General features: G+C 32.0%; 1 protein-coding gene and 1 long non-coding RNA gene across 4 annotated transcripts; one reads left to right on the plus strand and one right to left on the minus strand.

The window, feature by feature from the left end:
- The first annotated feature begins 3,885 nt into the window (after positions 1–3,885).
- Positions 3,886–21,590, plus strand: LOC105670119 (C3 and PZP-like alpha-2-macroglobulin domain-containing protein 8). Of its 3 annotated transcripts, XM_012363464.2 has the most exons (8): positions 3,886–4,046; positions 8,166–8,302; positions 8,748–8,872; positions 9,051–9,190; positions 10,265–10,476; positions 10,606–10,846; positions 11,341–11,585; positions 17,164–21,590. In XM_012363464.2, exons 1-8 carry the CDS (start codon positions 4,037–4,039, stop codon positions 17,392–17,394), a joined length of 1,341 nt encoding a protein of 446 aa, XP_012218887.1. In that variant the 5' UTR covers positions 3,886–4,036; the 3' UTR covers positions 17,395–21,590. The 3 variants fall into 3 exon arrangements, with proteins under 3 accessions (XP_012218887.1, XP_067210240.1, XP_067210241.1); XM_067354139.1 differs by lacking the exons at positions 10,265–10,476; positions 10,606–10,846 and adding an exon at positions 9,524–9,553; XM_067354140.1 differs by lacking the exons at positions 10,265–10,476; positions 10,606–10,846.
- On the minus strand, positions 9,056–10,093 carry LOC136999662 (uncharacterized). Its single transcript, XR_010889979.1, has 3 exons — positions 9,771–10,093; positions 9,577–9,691; positions 9,056–9,224 (listed from the first exon to the last, which is right to left on the minus strand). It is a non-coding gene; the product is annotated as an uncharacterized lncRNA (long non-coding RNA).
- Positions 21,591–21,596: the final 6 nt, after the last annotated feature.

The raw sequence follows: 21,596 nt of genomic DNA on the forward strand, positions 1-21,596 counted from the left end.
CCTGATCATTTTAATAATTAAGAAACAACAGATTTTGCACGGTTTTTGGCTTCAATTTGCGGTCAAATTGCATACGCAGACCTTGTTCAGTTTTTGGTATTAATTTGCTGTTAGATAATGTTATGCAGACTTTGTTCAATTTTTGGCTTCAATTTGCAGTCAGGTTATGTCCCCAAGTTTTGGTGACAAAACACCAGCTTAATGCGGACACAGATGTCATGGAATTTGGCAACAAGGTTTGAATAAATTTGATACCAATTTGGCGACAATTTGCTGACAAATTGTTTACTGGGAGGTTACACTAATATTTCCGTTTGATGCGCCACTTAAAACCCTACAACTTTTGTATGGAATATTTTTTTCTATATTGCATATTTTCGGAGTTATTCAGGGGTCCCCCCGACCTGTTTTGAACACTCTGTATATAAATATATATTTTGTGTATCTTCCTGATAGCGTATTCTTACAGTATTTAATGGTCCAACATGTGTTAAATGTAAACACACTATTAGTTTTGAAATCTATCATTGTTCATTAGAAACAACATGAGTTTTTTGCAAAGCGTTCAAACTATTTATTATTTTTGGAAGGTTTCCCAAGCTTTCCTGGGTAAATAAGCTTCTTTTCATGACTGTATGGACTATCAAAATGATAACTGCATAAGTTTTAAAGGTGTCCGTTTACGACCAAAATTGGCCAGTGAGACTCCCTTTTTAGACTCCCTCCTTTATTTGATGGTTAATTTTATGATGATTTTATGAGGACACTATTTGAAAGAAGTAATGCGAATAGAACTTTCAAATATATAGCGAAAACTTTAAAATAATTTTTTTCCGTACATTTTTATTTAATTATATCATCTATTTCTTTATATTTAATTTTATTATTTTGATAAATTTATATTACTCTGATCTAACACTATATTTCTCTGTTCAAATAAAATTTTAGGTAATTATGCATTGCAGCTCCAATGATTTTGATCTTAACATATGTTGTTGACACAGCCCTGAGCAACCCTCAAAAGATTTTAGCTGGCATTCGTTATTTATTAAAAAGTTATCAATAAAATTAATTTACGAGATAGAATGTAGGTAATTTATGGACACTGCCCCCTGAGAAATGCAGATCGAACGTCTATTAGATGTCTATTAGATGTTTATGGACGTCTATACGCATCTAATATACGTCTTTTTAACCTGTTTTTTCTTTTTGCCTCATTCTCTTTCTCTGAATGAAAGAGAATGAGACAACGCGCTCAACGCGCTTCTTTCTCTCTCACTCTACCGTAACTTTCAAGCCTCATAACTCAGAAAATATTTAATAAAAAATAACTCTATTTTAATGTTTTGAAAAGCTCTCGAGATCGACTACAAGAAAATGCAATAAAAAGTAGGAATTTCCGTTAAAAAATTTTAAAGTGATTTTTACGTGACCTTAATCAAGGCACTAATCAAAGTACTAATCAAGGTCACAGATATTTCTGTCTAATGCGTCACTTAAAACTACAACTTTTATATGAAACATTTTTTTCTCAAATGTGTTTTCAAGATATTTTACCGGTTCGGGACTTTTTTGGTACTCTGTATATGATGTTTAGGATAAACTTCCGAAAAGCTATCACCTCCGATTTGGCTGATTTTCAGCCTAAATACTTATTTTATCTAGTAAATAATATTCCCAAATGGATTTTTGGCGTAAATGCTCCCTCCGCTTCCCAGTCTCCCTCAAAAATCAAACTGCTTTTGTTAATTATTTCAGAAAGTATTTATTGTACGGAAAAAGTTGTCAAACAGAAAATAAAGCTCATAAAAAGCTCTACAAATAAAGTCCTATACATATTTTACCTAACTTCAATATTTTAGTCGTTATTATCAGAAATCTGGAGGCAGTGTGTTTTGCCCCCCCTGCGGGAGGCTCCACCATAAGAAAACTATACACATATAGAATCTGGATTGAATCTCGCTTTGCGTAGAAAGTCGTAAACCCATGTAGTACCTCGCTTCGCGTTGTAAAGTGTATGCGTGGATGCAGTGGGTGCCGCCCCTCTTACGGAGGCTTTTACAAGTTTTTTGATAATAACGACTAAAATATTAAAGTTAGGTAAAATATGTATAGGACCTTATTTGTAGAGCTTTTTATGAGCTTTATTTTTTTGTTTGACAACTTTTTCCGTACAATAAATACTTTCTGAAATAATTAACAAAAACAGTTTTACATTTGAGGGGAGGCTGGGGGGCGGAGGGGGCATTTGTGCCAAAAATCCATTTGGAAATATTATTTACTAGATAAAATAAATATTTAGGCTGAATATCAGCCAAATCGGAGGTGATAGCTTTTCGGAAGTCCACCCGATGTTTATACGTGTACGTATCGGCACAGATATTCGCCATATTACTTTCCTACCAACGTTTTGCATACGCGACCACCATATTACATGGTTTTTGGATATCAATTTTATGTACAAAATCAATGGAAGTTAGCGATTTAGTTATAATATAGATATATGTGAGTTTACCATATATAACAGTTTAAAAAATTTGTAAAATCTAATGCTTTCTGTGCATCATTGTTTTCAATAATTGGCAACACTGATCTTACGCATCAAATAATCAACATTTATTAATTTTTATAAATAAAAATTCAACAAAAATAAAAAATCTAACAATAGGAATTAAAAAAGCAATTTAGAAACAATCGTTCTATAAAAACAGATTTAAAAAAAAATAAGTGTAAGTAGGGTTATTTGCTAAGTAAAAATTGGTAATTGTTTTCATGTAATAGTAAGGCACTAGATATGTAGGTATTCTCATCCGCCATTTTGGTTCCTACTAGATGGAGAATTATAGCGTATATAGTATAGTATAGCGTACATGTGTAACACGTCAATTATTAAAAATGATTCAGGACTTTTTTCGACTCATTTTTTGGCAAGGAATAATGCTATGTGCTTAGTGGGCAGTCTTTAAGTGTCACCCTGTATACGCTATAATTCTTCATCTAATAGGAACCAAAATGGCGGATGAGAATACCTACATATCTAGTGCCTTAGTAATAGCATTATTAATATTAATTAATTAAGTGGAGCAATTATAAATGTCAAAGGAGCAATTAAAGAGCAATTCTTTAGTATATATTTCAACAATTACTTTTATTCGCAGTACTTCCGATTGCTACAAAAGATCTATATACAAAACTTGGACATCAGCTCAATATCAGTTGTTGGTACCTAGTAACCATAAATCGGGTAGTCACTATCAAATAATATTTATTTATATTATCAATATTCAGAATCATTATCGCTTAAAAATTTAATTGCAACAAAATTGTATTTATTTTTGTTATTTCATAGTTATTATTACATATGCTGTCAACTTACTACACCATATTTATAGATTTATCAAACGTATCAGATAGAAAGTTCAAACACTTATTAAAAATTGCTGAATCGTTTGAAGTCATCGACTAAAAAATGATAATAGCTACGAGCCATTTGTTGTTTGTTCCAGAGTGATTAATGCATAAGCGCTTATAATAATCTCTACTGTCTGTATTATTTAAAAAATTTAATTGCAATCTATGACGAATCACAAATTGCACAATACTGATCCAAAATGAATTTTTATCACGTAAATACTGCGTATGTAGTGCTTATGATTGCAACGAGTAAAAGATAGTATAACGAATCATGAGATTATTAATTAAAAAGCAACAATTTAATTGTGTGATAGTAAATTATATTTAGGCCTGATAATTTTTTACGTCACAATTAATAGGATGTACAGCAGATCTGGAATGCAGATCGTCAGAATACGATCTACATCGCCGATTCGTCGTGACTCATCTCACCCGCTAATTATCATTCGCATAGCACATACACATTGCACCTGCATATCGCGCATGCGCCATGCTGTCAGTACGTTGCAAAGACGTTAAAATTCAGCGCCGCGTCGCAGTACGCATTCCGCCGTTGTCGTGTGTGTATCGTGGTGTTTTATTTTCCAACCGTACAGTTTTATATATCAACTAAAAAAGCGACATGGCAGTCTGTAAGTTATATTTATAATATATTTTGATAATATTTATACGTAAAAAGTTGTATTTTAAAATTTATGTTGCTTTGCAATAACTTTAATAATTTTTTAAACATCGAAAAACGCATATTTAGTTATCACCATTTGTAAATTATACATAACATTATTTATATCCTTTTAACAAATTCTTATACACACATATATATATTTAGAGAAATTTTCGAATTTTGTAAGCAGCCAATTTATTTTCCTTGCAATATTCTTGTTGTGAGCTATGACTTTTTATAGAATCTGTTCCATTCATTGCTGTTATAACTACTTTGGAGTAGAATAGCTTTTTGATTACAAAAACGCGATTTAAATATATTCATAATATTGTGTAATACACACGACGTTATACGCTCAGATTTAAAAATTCCAAAATAAAAAAAAAATATTGTATCTAATATCTAAAAGATTAATTTGTCTTTATCTTTTATTTATTGATTAATTTCCGGACTTCAATTTTAAAGTTAGTATTTAAAAACTGCCTGCTACTAATTTCACATATAAAACTTTATTCTATTTTAAAGCGACAAAATGAAAGACGATTGAGAAAATTTTTAAGCATTAAAAGTAGTAAATAATTCTTCTAAAGAAATCACGACGTCATACTTTTCTAGAAGCTCTCTAAATATAGAGCTGAGGCACGGCTGCTGGTTTGACAAGCCGGTAGACTAGCAAGCCGGCCGGCATCTCGATGTTTTACAATCATGTCACATTAAACACTTGAATAATTTTGTGAAAGTACAATTAATAAATATTTTTGTGGATTTAAAAGATTTAAAATTTATAACCTCTCTCTCTCCTTCAGAAAATCAATTTGCGTCAAAAGAACTCCGAAGAGAAGATCCACGTGTGAAGGTTTAACAATTTATGAAAAACACTCACCTCATTTTGGTTCTTTGTTCTGCGATATAAATAAAATAAAAAGAAATCGAAACAAAAATGCTAGCTATGACGTATTAAATCACGAAAAACTTTCGTGTGTACACATTATATATTTATTTTCGATAATTTCTGATTACGAGTCTCTCGTCAAATATAACAGATTACATCATGTCATAAGAACGCGATCTCTTCGCGGCCTTGTGTAATACGACTTCCAGATTGTATTTCGTAATACTCGCCGTCTCTCTGTTTTTTCGTCTCGTTTAAAGTCGCCTCTTCCTCTTTTGTTATGCTAGTAATTTAATCAGTTTGTCGAAAATCTAGTTTCTCATAATTAAATCTATTCTTGGTTTTCAACACTTCTGCATTGTGTTTATAGTGCAAAATACATTTATATCTTCATCACCTTTTCATCTTCATGATCATACACCTTATTTGGAAATTATCAAAGCGGAATCTTTAGGAGCGTTATAAAAATTTTGTTGCGCGAGGGATAGACATTTTTCTCATTCACCTTACCGTGAAATTGAAGCGCGACTATTCTATTGCGTGTTTCTAATTACTTGTAACCTTTGCCCGTCGACCAGGCTCTTTTATAGTCACGTAAATTATTCCTCAAAAGATCGTGCAGACACAGTTTAGACTATTAAAAATTTTACGGCAACTCGTTAATTATCTTTCGAAGTTTGCTTATCAGTTTTTTTATAACATAACCAAGACGAAGAAAAAACAAGTTTGTGCACTGATATCGCTTGAGAAACGATACGAATCCTTCACAATAGCTTAAAAATAGCTTGATGACAATATAAAAACATTGTTGCAATCAATTGTTGATCACTAATTGCAAAAATATTTATCGCGCAAAAATACGACATTATTTAAATGTGTTTTATATTGATTAAATTTTATAAAAGGATTTTTTTAGCTTAAATTCGTGTAATATTCACAACACATTACACGCAGTTGTCCACCTTGCTGGTGGAAAAAGCAACGATAGTTGCCATGCGAGGTCAATGGCAGCATGACGGCAAATAGCTCCACGAATAGTTCTACATACCGTTGCAGAACTATCGGTCGTGATTTACCGTAGGATTAACTAGCGCGCGACTGTTTTTTAGCGTGAAGTCGAAAGTTAAAGTTAGGAATTATTTTATCCTGAGACACACGTAATCGTTAATATTGTCTGGTTCTATTCCATTTACTTCATTTGTTCCATTATGTAACGGCTAAAAAAAATAAAAGATGAATCATTTCGCTTACATAGGATATAATTTATTTTAAGCAATACATAAAACTTTGCAAAACGCGAAATGAGAATTTGCTTATATGCGCAGATGCACCGGAATGAATATCAGTAATGGTATTCGCAATTGCGCAATGCAAATTGACTCAATAGCTCTAATTTTCGCGTTGTTATGTTAATTACGAGCAAGGCATGACCCACATTTATAGGAGTTAATCAATTTGCCGCGGGGAAATTTAACGCGATTTGAACCTTCAAGATCTTGAGTCGTCGACGAAATATCTTTATATGCAATACAAAAAACAATTTCTAAATTTTAACTTTACAAATACTTAAAGCAGTTTTTGTCTATAACTCGAAGCTGTTTAAACTCTGTAATAACATCGTGTATAATAAATATCGGAGCGTGGACGCAAGCGAGTCGAAATAACTTTAATCTTTGAGAGAAAAATACAATTAACGGATATTAACAACTTTCTTGCTAAATAGGACGTATTGCTTCTTTTCATGACGTATCGCGTTACTGGGCGTATCGAAGGACCGGCGGCGATTATTCTGGATCGCGGACGTCGTGTAATGTGAAGTAATTGACATCGAAATAAGAATGACATCATCGTGGTAGCATTAGACCTATCATGTCTGACGATAACCTCGATTTTAATATTGGGAATAGTGTATATTCCGCAATGTGTAGTTTAAAAAGAATTTAAATTTCTTATGCGAGGAATATTCTAAATGTATTTACGTGTATTTTCTTCTTCATTTACAATGTATATGATGTCACTATTGTCTCTGACATCATGCACGTTGAATCGAACAGACCGCAATGTATTTTATAGCTAACTATTTATAATTATTACGTTTGTCTACTTGCTTGCATACTATTCAGTTTACTATTCTCTACATGCGTTCCCCAGGAAAACATGTAGAAAAAACAAAAGTAGAAAAAAACATTAGCTATTGCGTATTTCAAACGACCTTGAAATTAATGTCTTTCTACAAGTTTTGTGCTATTATAAAACTGTACATAAAGAGTAACAAATTGATTGCATCAATTGTTTAGGCAGGATAACTATATAATTTATTGAAGCTGTTTGATTCTTTTACTAATTATTTATATTGGCCGAATTAAAACGATAAAATTAAAACAATAAAAGAATTCTAAACTGAAAGAACTAAACGGCAGTCATTGTAAGTATACATGATGAATTAGAATTGTAAGTTTATTATTACTATATAACGTGATCTCATTCAACTAAGAATAACTATTTACTCAACTCTTACGAAGAAGACGTTTTAGCGGAAAATTGTGCCACATATTACGATAATAAGAATTTATAGTCACGTAATTTGATTGATTTGAGAATACAGGATGATTCAAAGTTTGCGCATCTTATCGAAATTATCAATAGTTCATATTTTTGTAATATTGTTAACATGCATCGCCGATAGCGCTAACGCGAAGATTATTATTGCTGACAAATGTAAATGACAATGACTCATTTTTGCAAGTCAAATATCGAAATGCTCCGTTTTTACGAGGTCGTAAAAAACGAACGGCGCAGTTTCACGTGTGTACATATGTGGCTCAATTACATGTCGAATGACTTTTGCAGGTCCACTATTAAAATCGAATTACAGAATGTAATGTAAGCTATGTCTGTACGTGATTATCACCACTAGCGCCCGATATCGATCGAATCCTGCTTTGTCCTACTTTCTTGACGACTATATGGTCAGTCTGGCGTCGAGATGTCTCAACATTGAGCAATGACACATTTGCGCTGGTTTCGCAATTGTAGAAAACATTCATTGATATTAATCAATTCATGGGTCGCTGCTAATGATTGCGATTATGATTGATTTATCGATACAATTTCAAACATCATGCAATTTGGAAAACGTAGAAATTATTTGATTACAATAATTTCCAAGACTTTACGCAATTCTTTACGTTCCAGCGCTCTCCACTGAAGACAAATTGGAGTACAATTTCTATCCCGTGACGGCGGGGCAAATTCAGTTCCGAGTAAAAGCGCCCAATGATGCTCACATCGCTCTTACCACGGGTCCGCAGGAGGGAGATCCGATGTACGAAGTAAGATATTTTATTTTATATCTTCCTGATATATACATAAATATAAATACATTGAATTGTAATAAACAATTTTGTATTTTCCAATGATGGTGTTTTATGCAGCACACTTTTACGCAACGTGAAAAAATCGTGATACGAGCGGTACTTGATTACAACTTCAACAAACAAATATTTAATTTGCAAGCAAGCAATTGCTAAGCAAGCTGTACTTTGCTCGACAAAAAACTGAGATTTATTTTAAAAATCCGATATGTAGAATAATAAATTTATCATTAAATATACTTCTAACGATAAATCTACCAATTCCAGCTTTATAATTGCTATATAAGCTGTTTAAAATAAAATTTAATTTTAAAATAAGTCGATGATTAAATTATAATATACAATAAATATAATTACAAAATGTAATCGATAAATGTAATTCAGAATTGTATTTTTTTTTTAGGTTTTTATCGGAGGATGGAGTAATAGTAAGTCTGTCATACGCAAGAATAGAACCAAGCCGGAGGTGGCGGAGGTAGAAACACCTGGCATTCTGAACATAGATGACTATCGCGGTTTTTGGATCAGGTACCCACTTGTTTTTACATTAAAAAGTCATTAAATTAAATATTTGTCATACACGATTTCTTATCTCACAATTTTGAGTATTACTTTATTTATGTCGTCGATTTTTAACATTGATTTTAAAATAATGCATTTAAAATTATGTACGTAACATAGTTCATTCGTTTTATGAAATTGTCAGGTGGGATAATGGTGTTCTCACAGTAGGCAAGGAAGGTGATTCAGCTCCGTTCCTGACTTTCGCTGATCCAGAACCATTTGGAATTGGTTATTTCGGCGTTTGCACCGGCTGGGGTGCCACTGGCGATTGGCTCATCGAAGGTATATAGATAAATTTTCTTTTTTTACCTGCAATCTAAAGGTGATACACATTACTTTTACAGAACTTCGCCTTTTTGTAATTCTTAATACTTTTCTCTTAATCAGTTTTATTTTACAGATTATAAGAAAATAAGAAAATTTATAAATACAAGGTAGAAATAGCAAAGAGAATTATACTTATTGTTAATAAAATAATTAAATTTTGCAATTTGTTGAAATCTCCGTAGATATTATTTGTAGATTGGTATTTTACTTTCTGATTTTCCGATAATTTTCTTTTTGGCATCCTTTTCGGATTACGGACAATCTACTAATGCATCGCGGTTCGCACAGCCATATGCTGCGGCGGAAGTTATGGTGGTTGTACGTAATGTATTTGGACATACACGAAAAAGATCTAGCGAGAGCGTAGTCGCACGTGACGTCCTCTAGATTCTGCTTTTCTGTCTTGAGTATGTTTGATACTATCCTAGCACGAATTGCCCTTTATTACGTATGATGCTGGATTAAAAAATATTTGTCGTAAAAAAAAATTCTATTTCCAGAATTATATTATATTTCATATTTTTAAGAAAATCACAATTATTTCATTAATCCAGCACGTTGATACACAGCACGGTAGACACAGCTATGATAGACGAGGGCATTGTAGGCACGATTGTAGGCATTGATTTCCGTTTAGTTGGCTATTCATTGTCAATTGACATTCAGAATTATTTATTTGATTGCTTCTTTGCTTTCGGCTAATGAAAAATATTATCGATTTCAGTAATAAAGAACACAAAATTACGGGATGAAAATATTATGAAAAGGAAATTTCTTCAATTCAGAAAAGATATAATGTAAATATGTATATGTACAGAGATGTATTTGTTATCGAGATATGACAAAATTGAATTTGCATTTATAAATACACTAGTTTTCTATTCTTATATTTTTCCTTTTTTAATTGTTTTATATGATTATTTTATCTGCCAATTACTCATCCAATGTACAGTATGCAGTCAAATGGTTCGTTTAAAGTTTAACAGTTTCAACAGATAATTTATTTTTTCATTTTTTACATCTGATAAGGTCGCAAACCCTTGAACACGCTTAATAAGCTCGAGTACAAATTCCACGCCGTACGAAGCGGCTCGGTGCTGATCGATGTGAAAGCTAAGAGCAATGGGCACATTGCGTTGACCGACCGGAAGGGCGAATCGAGTCCCATGTACGAGATCATGTTCGGCGGATGGGAAAACCAGGCGTCAGTTATTAGATATGATCGCAAACAGCCTGACAAGGTTCGAAAATTATCTCGTTAATTCGATTCCAGAATTGGCAATTATTATGAATTAAATAATCGTTTCTTGCTCGATGTGGCACTCGCATCCGTCTTTGCTCTCACGTTGAGAAATTTTGCGACTCGTTAGGTACGCGTGGAAACCCCGCATCTACTACGCGAACACGAGTACAAGAGATTCTCAATCACGTGGCTCGAAGGCTTGATCACGGTCAGATCAGGTGGCCAGAACGGCGCCGTGCTCATGGAATGGCGTGATCCGAATCCTATTGGCGTGAGCTACGTAGGGGTGCGCACTGGTTGGGGCGCGACCGGAAACTGGAAACTTCGTTTCGAACATTATCCCGCAGTCACTACCGGTCAAAAGAAACGTAATGATCTTTCTGAATGTCTCGATAATCTCTGAGATTGATGTCAATGTCAAGAGGTAATGCTGTAATCTCATAATTGATAAATGGTATTGACGCAATCTCGAGATCGTTGAGTGATAAATCTTCTTGCTTGATTGCGACGTTAATCTGTATACGCCCTCATGCACATCAAACTATGACATGGCTTTTGAAAATCTTGCCCTAACTTAAGCAGCTGTAAGCGTTTAATTAACAACTTAATATGTTTTTCTGTAATTGCAATTTTTGGTTTTGGTTTCCACTTTTTCATTATTCCTTAAATATGTACTCTATTAACCGCATTAAATTAGGATTTATGCACGCAAACGCATTGATATTGCTTGATTATATGAGGATAAATGAATTTACTGCATTATATTTTCTTTATTATTATTTCAATATTTTTTCCAATTATGTCAGTATAATCGTGAACATTCTTTTTGCATTATTTATTAAGTATAAGAATATCGTTTTAGATCCCGGCACGGCACCATCCGCACCGTTGGATACTGCTAGATTAGATGCAGGAAGCGCATACTGGTGCGACGCATCCAGTGGAATGGTACCGCCCGGTGCTGTTGAGGGTGGAAATGACGGCGAGCCTTTATTCGTCGGTCGAGCTCGACATGAAGGTGCTCTTATTCCTGGAAAGGTGAAACCTGGCCATTCGGTTTGTTACATTGCCTGGGGTGGTGAAGAACATGGAAAGACTGATTATCAAGTGAGTGACGACATATTTGCCAATTCTCATTGCTTATCAGAAAATTGATGCATTTTAACTAAGTCTTTCCCCAATGAAACTTTACATGTGCTATGTTAATGAAAAATAGAGTGACGTTTGCTTCTCTAACAACAATAAAATCAAGAGAAGAAAAAGCTACAAAAAGAACCAAAGTGCGGATGTCAAGGCACAAAAAAACTTTTTATTATCAATCGATACAATGTAGAAACCTTTCGACCTAATTTCGGATCCTTCTCAGTCTAATAGGATTGCAAGGTGATCACGCGTAAATAACGTACCGCATGCAAACTAATACAGACTAATATTTAGTAAAGATCCCAGTAAACACTGTTGTATTAATGTCACATGAAGGCAATATAAAACGGAATGTTACAAGTAATATTACCAGTTTGTTACATGCAACTTACATGTAAGTTACAATCTTCTACTTATGTACATAACATGCTATGTTACATGTTGCGAATAATCGTTATATATTAATAATTTCAATACGTCTTTTTGAACTACAAATTATTGCTAAATAAATCTAATAAATTATGAAACTTTCAACACAAAATCGCACTCTTTTTCAAATCGTATCATTTTAAATCTTGCCACAAGCGATAATAAGAATTTATATTAATTCTACAAGTCATATCTTATTATTTTGATACTATTGTTTAATATTTTCTTTTAAAAATAAAATAAAATTTATCCAGTCATAAATGAGGCAAGTAGAGTAAAAGAGAAAGATGAGAAGATGAGAAAACTTATCCATATATCCTATATGGATAATCTCAGTGGCGTAACTACCGGGGGTGGGGGGGGGGGGGCAGGAGGGCTACGGCCCCGGATTCAAGGGCCCTTGAAACATATCGAAGTCAAGTTGACAATACCTTGTTTATTTTTATTTTTAATTACACTGTCCAATACCATTTGCTTTAACATTCTATAAGTCGTTTTCAATAGATCTCTATTGAAAGATATAAGTCACGCAAAAGTATTAAAAACGCCTATTTTAGCAACTTTGACTGATTGTGAGATTTTCTCAAAAACTTGATGTGATACGCTATTTTTATGGCCAGATTCGTCAGCGCTAAAAAAATCTATCAAAAATGACTTGATTAAACTTAAGGCAAAAAAAAGATCTTATTTTATCGATTAATGTTATCATTTGAAATATAATCTAATTATTTGACAGTTAAATTAAAAATAAAATTCCGTATTTCCGAATTTGTATTGCAGTTGTATTTTACGTTGCGCTCTGCTTCTGATACTCTGTTATTGTAGTAAGCCAAGATTTTAAAACGTTCTGTTTATAAAATTGTAATGACAACATTTAAAGATTAAATTTAGAATTTAAATATAATTTTTTCAAACTTTTTCAAACTTTTAACTATTGGTGGTAAGATAAATTTACAAATTTATTTACAAAGTTACAAGTTTTACAAGACATTGAGAAGAAAGCAATGGATAAACTAGCCTTCGGACTTCCATTTTACTACAGATATGTAGACGACATCGTTTTAGCTGCTCCCTCTCACACACTTAATAACATCCTTGAAACCTTCAACTCACTTCATAATAGATTAAAATTCACGAAAGAAATAGGTATAAACAACCAAATTAACTTTCTGGATGTTACATTAATTTTAGATAAAGGTAACATAATTTGCGATTGGTTTCAGAAATCCACCTCTTCCGGGAGATATCTAAATTATTACTCCCATCATCCCTTCTCACATAAGAAAGGGGTAATTTTTAATTTAGTGGACAGAATTTTTTTACTTTTACACCCAAAATTTCATCAGAGGAATTTATCCATTACGATCAACATACTAATGAGGAATTGCTATCCGTTGTCAGTAATTTTCGAAAATATTAACAATCGATTAAAATCTCTAATCCACAACCATCATTTAACCAATCATACTCTTGAGCACAATATTAATAATAAAAATAAGAATGAGGAAGAAAACTTCAAAACATTTTTCACGTTACTTTTCGTAAAATCTATTGCAAGTGATTTCATTTCGATTGTTAGAAACTCGGATTTTAAACTAGCCTTCTCAATCCCTAACAACTTAAAAAGATTTTTCTTAAAGAAATTAATTTGTTAGTCTACGTGAAACTGTTAAATTTGTACACCGATCTCTGGTTCGAGATACTTAAAGTGTACGAAAATTTTAGTACATTGTTCTCACATATGGAGAATCAGTATGTACTGATAGGAATTATTAGAAAGAAGGGAAGAGAGAAAAAATATCAGGGCGCGAGTGGCTAAGCCGGGAATTGAACCCGGGTCTTCCGCTTGCCGGGCGAATGTTCTACCACTAAACTACTCAGACCCCACGCTTCTAACATTTATTTCTCTTAGATTAGGAAATCAACAAATCTGTAGGACATAAACGCGTCATAATGCCCGCGTGATTTAAAACAATCTAACACATATAAAGGAATGGCTCTAAAGATAACAATCAATTAATATAATAGAAAGGCATAGAGAGCCGTCGCGGGATGTTAGTGCGAAATTATAGCCACTCGCGCCCTGATATTTTTTCTCTCTTCCCTTCTTTCTAATAATTCCTATCAGTACATACTGATTCTCCATATGTGAGAACAATGTACTAAAATTTTCGTACACTTTAAGTATCTCGAACCAGAGATCGGTGTACAAATTTAACAGTCTCACGTAGACTAACAAATTAATTTCTTTAAGAAAAATTATAATTTCGCACTAACATCCCGCGACGGCTCTCTATGCCTTTCTATTATATTAATTGATTGTTATCTTTAGAGCCATTCCTTTATATGTGTTAGATTGTTTTAAAAAGATTTATTAAAACAGGGAAAGACAATCTGAATTCTCTGTCCCACTGTGATATGGTTTATAAGATTTCATGTTTGGACTGTGAGGCTACCTATGTGGGACAGACAAAAAGACAGTTAAATACAAGAATTAAAGAGCATAGGACGGACATTAATAAAAAAAGTGGCTCTCCCTCTGTCATTTCCCGTCACAAATTAGATTCCACCCATGATTTTGATTAGAATAACATTCAGATATTATATGAGGAACCTTCATACATGAAAAGACTTACTTTGGAAATGCTTTTCATAAAAAGACAGAAAGATGGGTTAAATAGACAAAGCGACACTGAATCTTTACCTAATGCATATCAACAAGTTTTAAACTTATTCCCACCAATATAATTCCATGTTTCCTCTCCCTTCTACCTATTCCCCCTCTCCCCTTCCCACTCTTTCCTGTCCCTCTCTGTTAACACAAAAAACCCCCTCCTTATTCCATCACTTCGAGCACTTACACTCGTAGCTATAATTTTTCGGTACATTTCAACCATCCGACTTAATTTAACTATTCATTCTTTTTAATCATTGACACTTCGGTTTAAAAAAATAATCCTATCATGAACATTGAAGGCAAATTGTTGGACAATACTAATCTCTGGCTCTTTCATACTTACTGAACATATAGATGCAATATTTAATTACAAGTATGTATCACAGGTTGTACTATTAATTTATATAAAAAATCTAAATTGTTAATTCGCACGGGCAATATTGTTGCAGTTCTAATTTGTTCTATCTTTCTATAATGGAATTTATTTACTAAGAAGAATGCTCTGCGTACTTTACCTTATTTGTTTACTTAATGGTTCGACTAATGTAATACTGTTTTATTATGAATTTTACTTGTAACGACACTGAAGAAGGCCTAACATAGCAGAAACGTTTGTAATTCTATAATCTTTACAATATAGTTGAATTTTTATGGCACGAACACCTAACAACGACTCTTTTCGCCTTTTCTACCAGATTATTTGTTAATTTATTGGAGCCTTAATATTATTATTATTTTGAAGAAAGATTATCGGATGCGAGAAAATATTTTCAGACGCAGATTTTTTATTTTAGAAAAATGGATATAGTGATTTCGCAATTTAAAACACGTTTTCAAAGTTTAAATGAAATTGCAAGTCTCTTTTCACCTATTATTCCTCAAAATATTTGCATTTTAACTGAAGAACAGCTTGAACAGTCTGTTATAAAACTAGCTCAAAAGTATGCAAATGATTTGTCAGTAAATCTTGCAAACCAAATTATACAGTTAAAAACTTTAGTTGGAAATAAATTTGGTGAACTTAAATCGGTATATAATCTAGCAAAATTTTTAAGATTTAATTTTTTAGTAGAGAATCATTTACTAACTGCGAATTTTTCCGATCTCTGTACAGCCTGTATATTGTTTCTCATTCTTCCTGTAACAGTTGCTCACGCAGAGCGAACATTTTCCAAATTAAAAATGATAAAAAATGATCTAAGAAGCACCATGTCTCAACATTGCTTGTCAAATCTAAGTATTATATCCATCAAAAAACGCAAAGCGAAGAATCTTAATACAGACGAAATAATTCAGTCATTTGCTAACGCAAAGTCGAGAAGAAAGCTGTAAAGCACGATCATACTATTTTTCTTTCTCTAAACTTAAAACTATTTATTAACGTTTTTGTAATTTGTTTTCTGCATTGTTTCTTATTTAAAAGAAATATAATGTATAGGTACATAATTGGTTTTTTACTTTATGATATTTAAACCGCCTAAGCCTAATCTAATTACTAAGGAAAATGTATTATAACTACTGTTTTCAATAACAGAACCTTCAAAAGATCATGCCCCCGGATCCAAATTTTGAAGTCACGCCACTGGATAATCTACCCAGAAAACATTATGCCCATAAATATCTAGCAACTCACGTACAAAAATGGCTCATACTGCGCACACAAAACCTTATCCCAGTGCGTTGTCATAGCGGTAGCAAAATGCTAGCACACTTGCAAAACGCTTGCACTTTGCGGGCAATACACGACTTATACACGACTAAACATATCCCACGAGCAAAATTCAGGCAAACTGCTACACAGATTATTTGCATAAAACTTTGCGCGCAAGAATTGTTATTTGGGTACATTAGCTGTAACTGCTTTAATTCTAAATAAATCAATAACTAATCTATCACAAGTTAAAAGTCTTTTCTCAGTATTTGACATTTTCATTTTCTAAAGTAAAAAAAAAAATAAAAATTAATGAAATAAACATTGTAAAAAAATATTTGGCTGTAAACATAAAATAAAAATTTAAGAATTAAATTTTTTAACCATTTAAACTTCGTCTAACTTTTACTCTTTGCTTAACTTATTAAATTTATATAACATTACTTAAAATAATAAGGATAATTTTGCTCATCGGTCTGTTTCTACTGTTGATTTTTTTCTTCTCGATCGATATCTTTGCTTTGCAAATCTAAACCATTCGGCTTCTTTGTTAAATTTTGTTAAAATCACAATTTACGTCAATTTCAAGGTACGTCAATTTTTTTAAAGACAACATATGAAAAGTTCCAAAAACTTACTTAATCTGAAAAAAGCCTGAAAGATAAAACTTAGATAAGTTTGATTATCATAAAATATATTTGAAATAAAAATCTAATTTAACTATAATATATATTTACAAAAAGTGTACATTTAAAAGGTTTGTTAAAAATTTCCGTTGCTTTTAGGTCCTTTGCGATTGCAATCCCACATGGGTGGCAACAAGCGGTGATACTATCCCATCAAACGCGATTCCAGGAGGTGAGACTGAAGACGGCGAACCACTGTTTGTCGGTCGCGTGCATCATGAAGGCACGGTGACTATTGGCAAGGTGCAGGCCTCTCATAGCGTGTGTTACATACCTTTCGGTGGTGTTGAGGTTGCTTTTCCCGAATATGAGATCCTAGTTGGGCAGTAGATGCCAAGAGATCATCCGGTTACAAATAAAAACTCAATGGAAATCTCCGGTTTATCGGTAGTTGTGCGGAGAAAAGAGCAAGAGTTTTAGATTTCAAATCTCAATTATGTATAAATTTTATATACATATAAAATTTCTATACAAACAAGAAATTGAACAAAATCTTTAATAGCTCTTTAACATTTGTGTTGACTCTTTAATAGACGATTTGATAATTCTAAACTAAAAGTAATTAAGGCTCTAAATGCCAATTTTTTAAAAATCGCGATTAGAATACAAAACTGCTCTATGTGCCATTGCTAACAACGTGTATAAAGCGCCAAGTGCCATTCGTATAATAAGTGACTTACAATAAATAATTTATTATAAGTTAATAATTTATTAAGGCTCCAAGTGCTAATCAGTTAATGCAAATGTTTGCAAGTAAATTTTTCTTTTCTAATATGAATTTCTTTTGTAACAGTTATTTTTTTAATCTTTTGTTCTTTGTTTTGTTAAATAAAAAAAAATTAAATAAAAAAATTACTCGCATCCTTCTTGGCACTTAGAGCGTTTCATAAATTTTGAACACATTTTGTAATTGCATTTTTTACTATTGTTTTATTTTTTTATGAAAAATACTTTTTACAAGTATAAACACGATAAAAATATCAAATACATTACTCAAAAAATTAACTGTATTTTCATTTATATCTGTTTATTTCAAAATCTATGTTTTGGCATTTAGAGACTTAATTACTTTTAGTCTGGAATTGTGATTAATAATTGTAAAAACCTTTTTCTGATTTGTTAAATTTTGATTTATTCCAATACCCAGTAAACACAAGCTAACAGTAACATAACGTCAATGTTATAATTTCCCATTCAATGTAACTGCAATATAACATGCCTTGTACGTAACAATTATATTGTTGAGTGAGTTATACTACTGTTACTTTGTATTTACTGGGTATTTACTTACTAGATAAAATATATTCTAAAATATGGAAAAGGAATCTCAAGTGTATAAACTAGTCGCATACTGTAAGCCGATGAAATTGAAAGACACTATAGAACTGACCGATAAACCGAGGGTCGTTTACTATCGTCTATGCAAGCGTCTGCTTTTTGCACAGAGTAGGGAAGATGGGGTAAGACGGATCGCGGGGTAAAATGGTCCATTTGCTAGATCTTATTAGTAAGTACCTCTATCTGCTGGATAAACATAAAATTAATTTCCTTTTTGATGCTTTTAAACCGTTTAAAAATTACGTCATTATATCATAAGACTATCATGAGTTATTTATAAAGAAACGTCAAATTCTTGCAAATAGATCTCGTGATCTAATTTCTTAGTATTACATTTTAAGTGACTAAGATTGCAAAACTTAATATTTTTAAATTTTTCTACAAGTTCCATATTTCTGGTTATTTAGAAGTAATATTTCATCAGTTACATTTAAAAAATAATTTTGATACAGGTAAATAAAAATAAGATAATATTAATGTTGTTATGTGGGGTAAAATGGACCAATTTAAATAGGGTAAAACGGACCAATTTATATATTTGTTCTACTTATATTTTCTACTTATACTTTTTACTTATAGTTTTCTGCTTATATATTTGCTCTGATTTAAGAAATATTTTACATCTCAGTTTCTTTTACTGGGAAAAGCTATGAAAAATAAAAAACGCACTGTTAAAAGTAGAAGAAACTTGAAATTTATTGAAAATAATGTCTCCAAATAAAAACAGATTTTATAATAATTATTTATTTTATTTACATGCTTTATTTTAAAATGTTATATTTAATGTTATATTTAATATAAACGTTAAAAATTATAAAGATTATAATTATTTTAAAGATTTGTATAATAAAATGATTAATGTTAAATTAATTTCTATTCTTATTCAAAAATATTTAATAAATAATATATAGTTTTGATTTTGAGTTGATCAGTTAAATTATTTCTTGGTCCATATTATCTCGGCTTGGTCCATTTTACCCCATGGAATGGTCCATTTTACCTTACCTATGGGGTAAAACGGACCAAAATTAAGTTTTTAAAAATCTTAATAATAATTCAAACTTTTGCAGATTTTGAAAATTTAACATTATAATCTTATAATAAACATTCTACAGTTTCTTCATGCTAAATTTCAGTTATTTTTTGTCATTAATATAAAAAATATAGCCATTTTCGCTTAGGGGGTCCGTCTTACCCTATAATTGCAGTCACGCTATAGAAAAAGCAAAATAATAAAATGGCGATATATGTAGTTCGACTATATATGCTATACATATTTTTAAATGGCACCGGATATCTTCCGGATAAAGTTTTACTTTATCGGTTCTACCGAGACGACGGTATATATAAATAATATCCCACACAGCACAGAAAGTTGAAATAACGTCGCTGAGACGTTGCAATGTTGAATGTTGAAGTATAAAGGTTTTTTCAACATTGAATCTATGTTGATTTTGCTATATTGATTGTTAAATGTTGCTATAATGTAGAAACAACATTTAACAATTATTATCTTTTGAAATAATATAATAATTATTACAATAATTATTAATAAGAAATAATAATATAATTATATATATATATATATATATATATATATATATATATATATATATATATATTTAAATAAAAATTAATTTTAAACATTTATTTCGTTCAATTTTTCAAAACATTATTATAATGCATAATATATATAAATTCTGCATTGAATAAATGTTGAATCAATATTGAATTAATGTTTCTTGTCTTGCAGACATTGCAATTCAGCGGACATTAGACATTTCTTCAATATTTTTTCAACATTGAATCTATATTTCGCAACGTTGCTGAAACATTCATAATGTTACAATTCTACGTTTTTTAGATATTGATTCAACGTTTGTGTGCTGTATGGGTATGTATCATATATATTCAAAACACCTGATATTCTTGAAATTGTGATTCAAAACAACCTGTTTTTGAAATATCATATTTTTGAATGAATTCTGAGAGACAATTTTCCTTTTACAAAATTTTGTTCAAAGCTTAGTTTTCAAATTATAATTGAAAATAGTTAGCTACTTTACGAGTCCGATACAGCGGGCAGGCAGAGACGTTGCAACGTATTATAAGATTAACGTAAGGGCCTGCGCAGAATGATTGATTTATCGGTTCAAGACAATATTTTATGTCTTAAGTCTAACGCACAATAACGCAATAATCCCATACAGCACAGAATATTGCAGCAACATTGCGGCGATATTGCAACATTCCAGCAACATTACAAGAACATTGCAATATTGCCGCAATGTTGCTGCAATGTTTTGTGCTGTATGGGCAATAACTGTTTCGTATCTTAAGTCTTAAACGTGCATATCAGATATCAACGTTTGCAAGAAATAAATGTATGTATACAAAGGCAATAAACTAACAATATATTTATTTTTTTTGTCTTGTACTAAGAAGTCAGTCATTCTGTAAAGACCCTAACACTTGACAGTCTCATGATGCGTTGCGCATTCCTGCCTGCCCGTTGCACTAGACTCGTAAGCTACCTATTTTCGATTATAACTCGAAAACTAAGCTTTCGACAAAATTTTGTAAAAGGAAAAATCATCTCAGAATTCACTCAAGAATATGACATTTTAAAGGTCAAGTTATTTTGAATCACCCTTACACAACACACACACACACACACCAGTGTTCCGACCGGTTGTATGCGCATGTGCGGCAATACGGCGTCAGTACAGTGTCTCATACAAGTTAAACAAGGCACCGTTACCCCCCTACATTTAAAATATTTCAAAATTTTTTGAAATTGATTGAAATTTTCTACTTCTTGGTTTTTAGCTGCTGGCTCCGTAGATTCCATGCTTGTAAATAAATAAATATTACTTATTTGTAATCACCTAACCTCCTCATGTCAAAACGTCCCGTCATACGGTCAACACACAACATATAACGGCACTGGATCTCCATTACCGCACATGCGCAGAGCTGCACATGTGCATACAACCGGTTCCTAATCGGAACACTGACACACACACACACACACACACACACACGCGCGCGCGCGCGCGCGCATATGTATTTTATGATAGCTATAATTTTCTAACGCACAATACTCCATGCTTTCTGTCAAAAAATATATTTTTGAATTATATGTATTGTTATGATACAAATTAAAAACAAAAAGGGAAAAAAACTAATTTTCT

Source organism: Linepithema humile, chromosome 4 (assembly GCF_040581485.1).
Source record: "Linepithema humile isolate Giens D197 chromosome 4, Lhum_UNIL_v1.0, whole genome shotgun sequence".
In the NCBI taxonomy this organism is placed as follows: Eukaryota; Metazoa; Arthropoda; class Insecta; order Hymenoptera; family Formicidae; genus Linepithema; species Linepithema humile.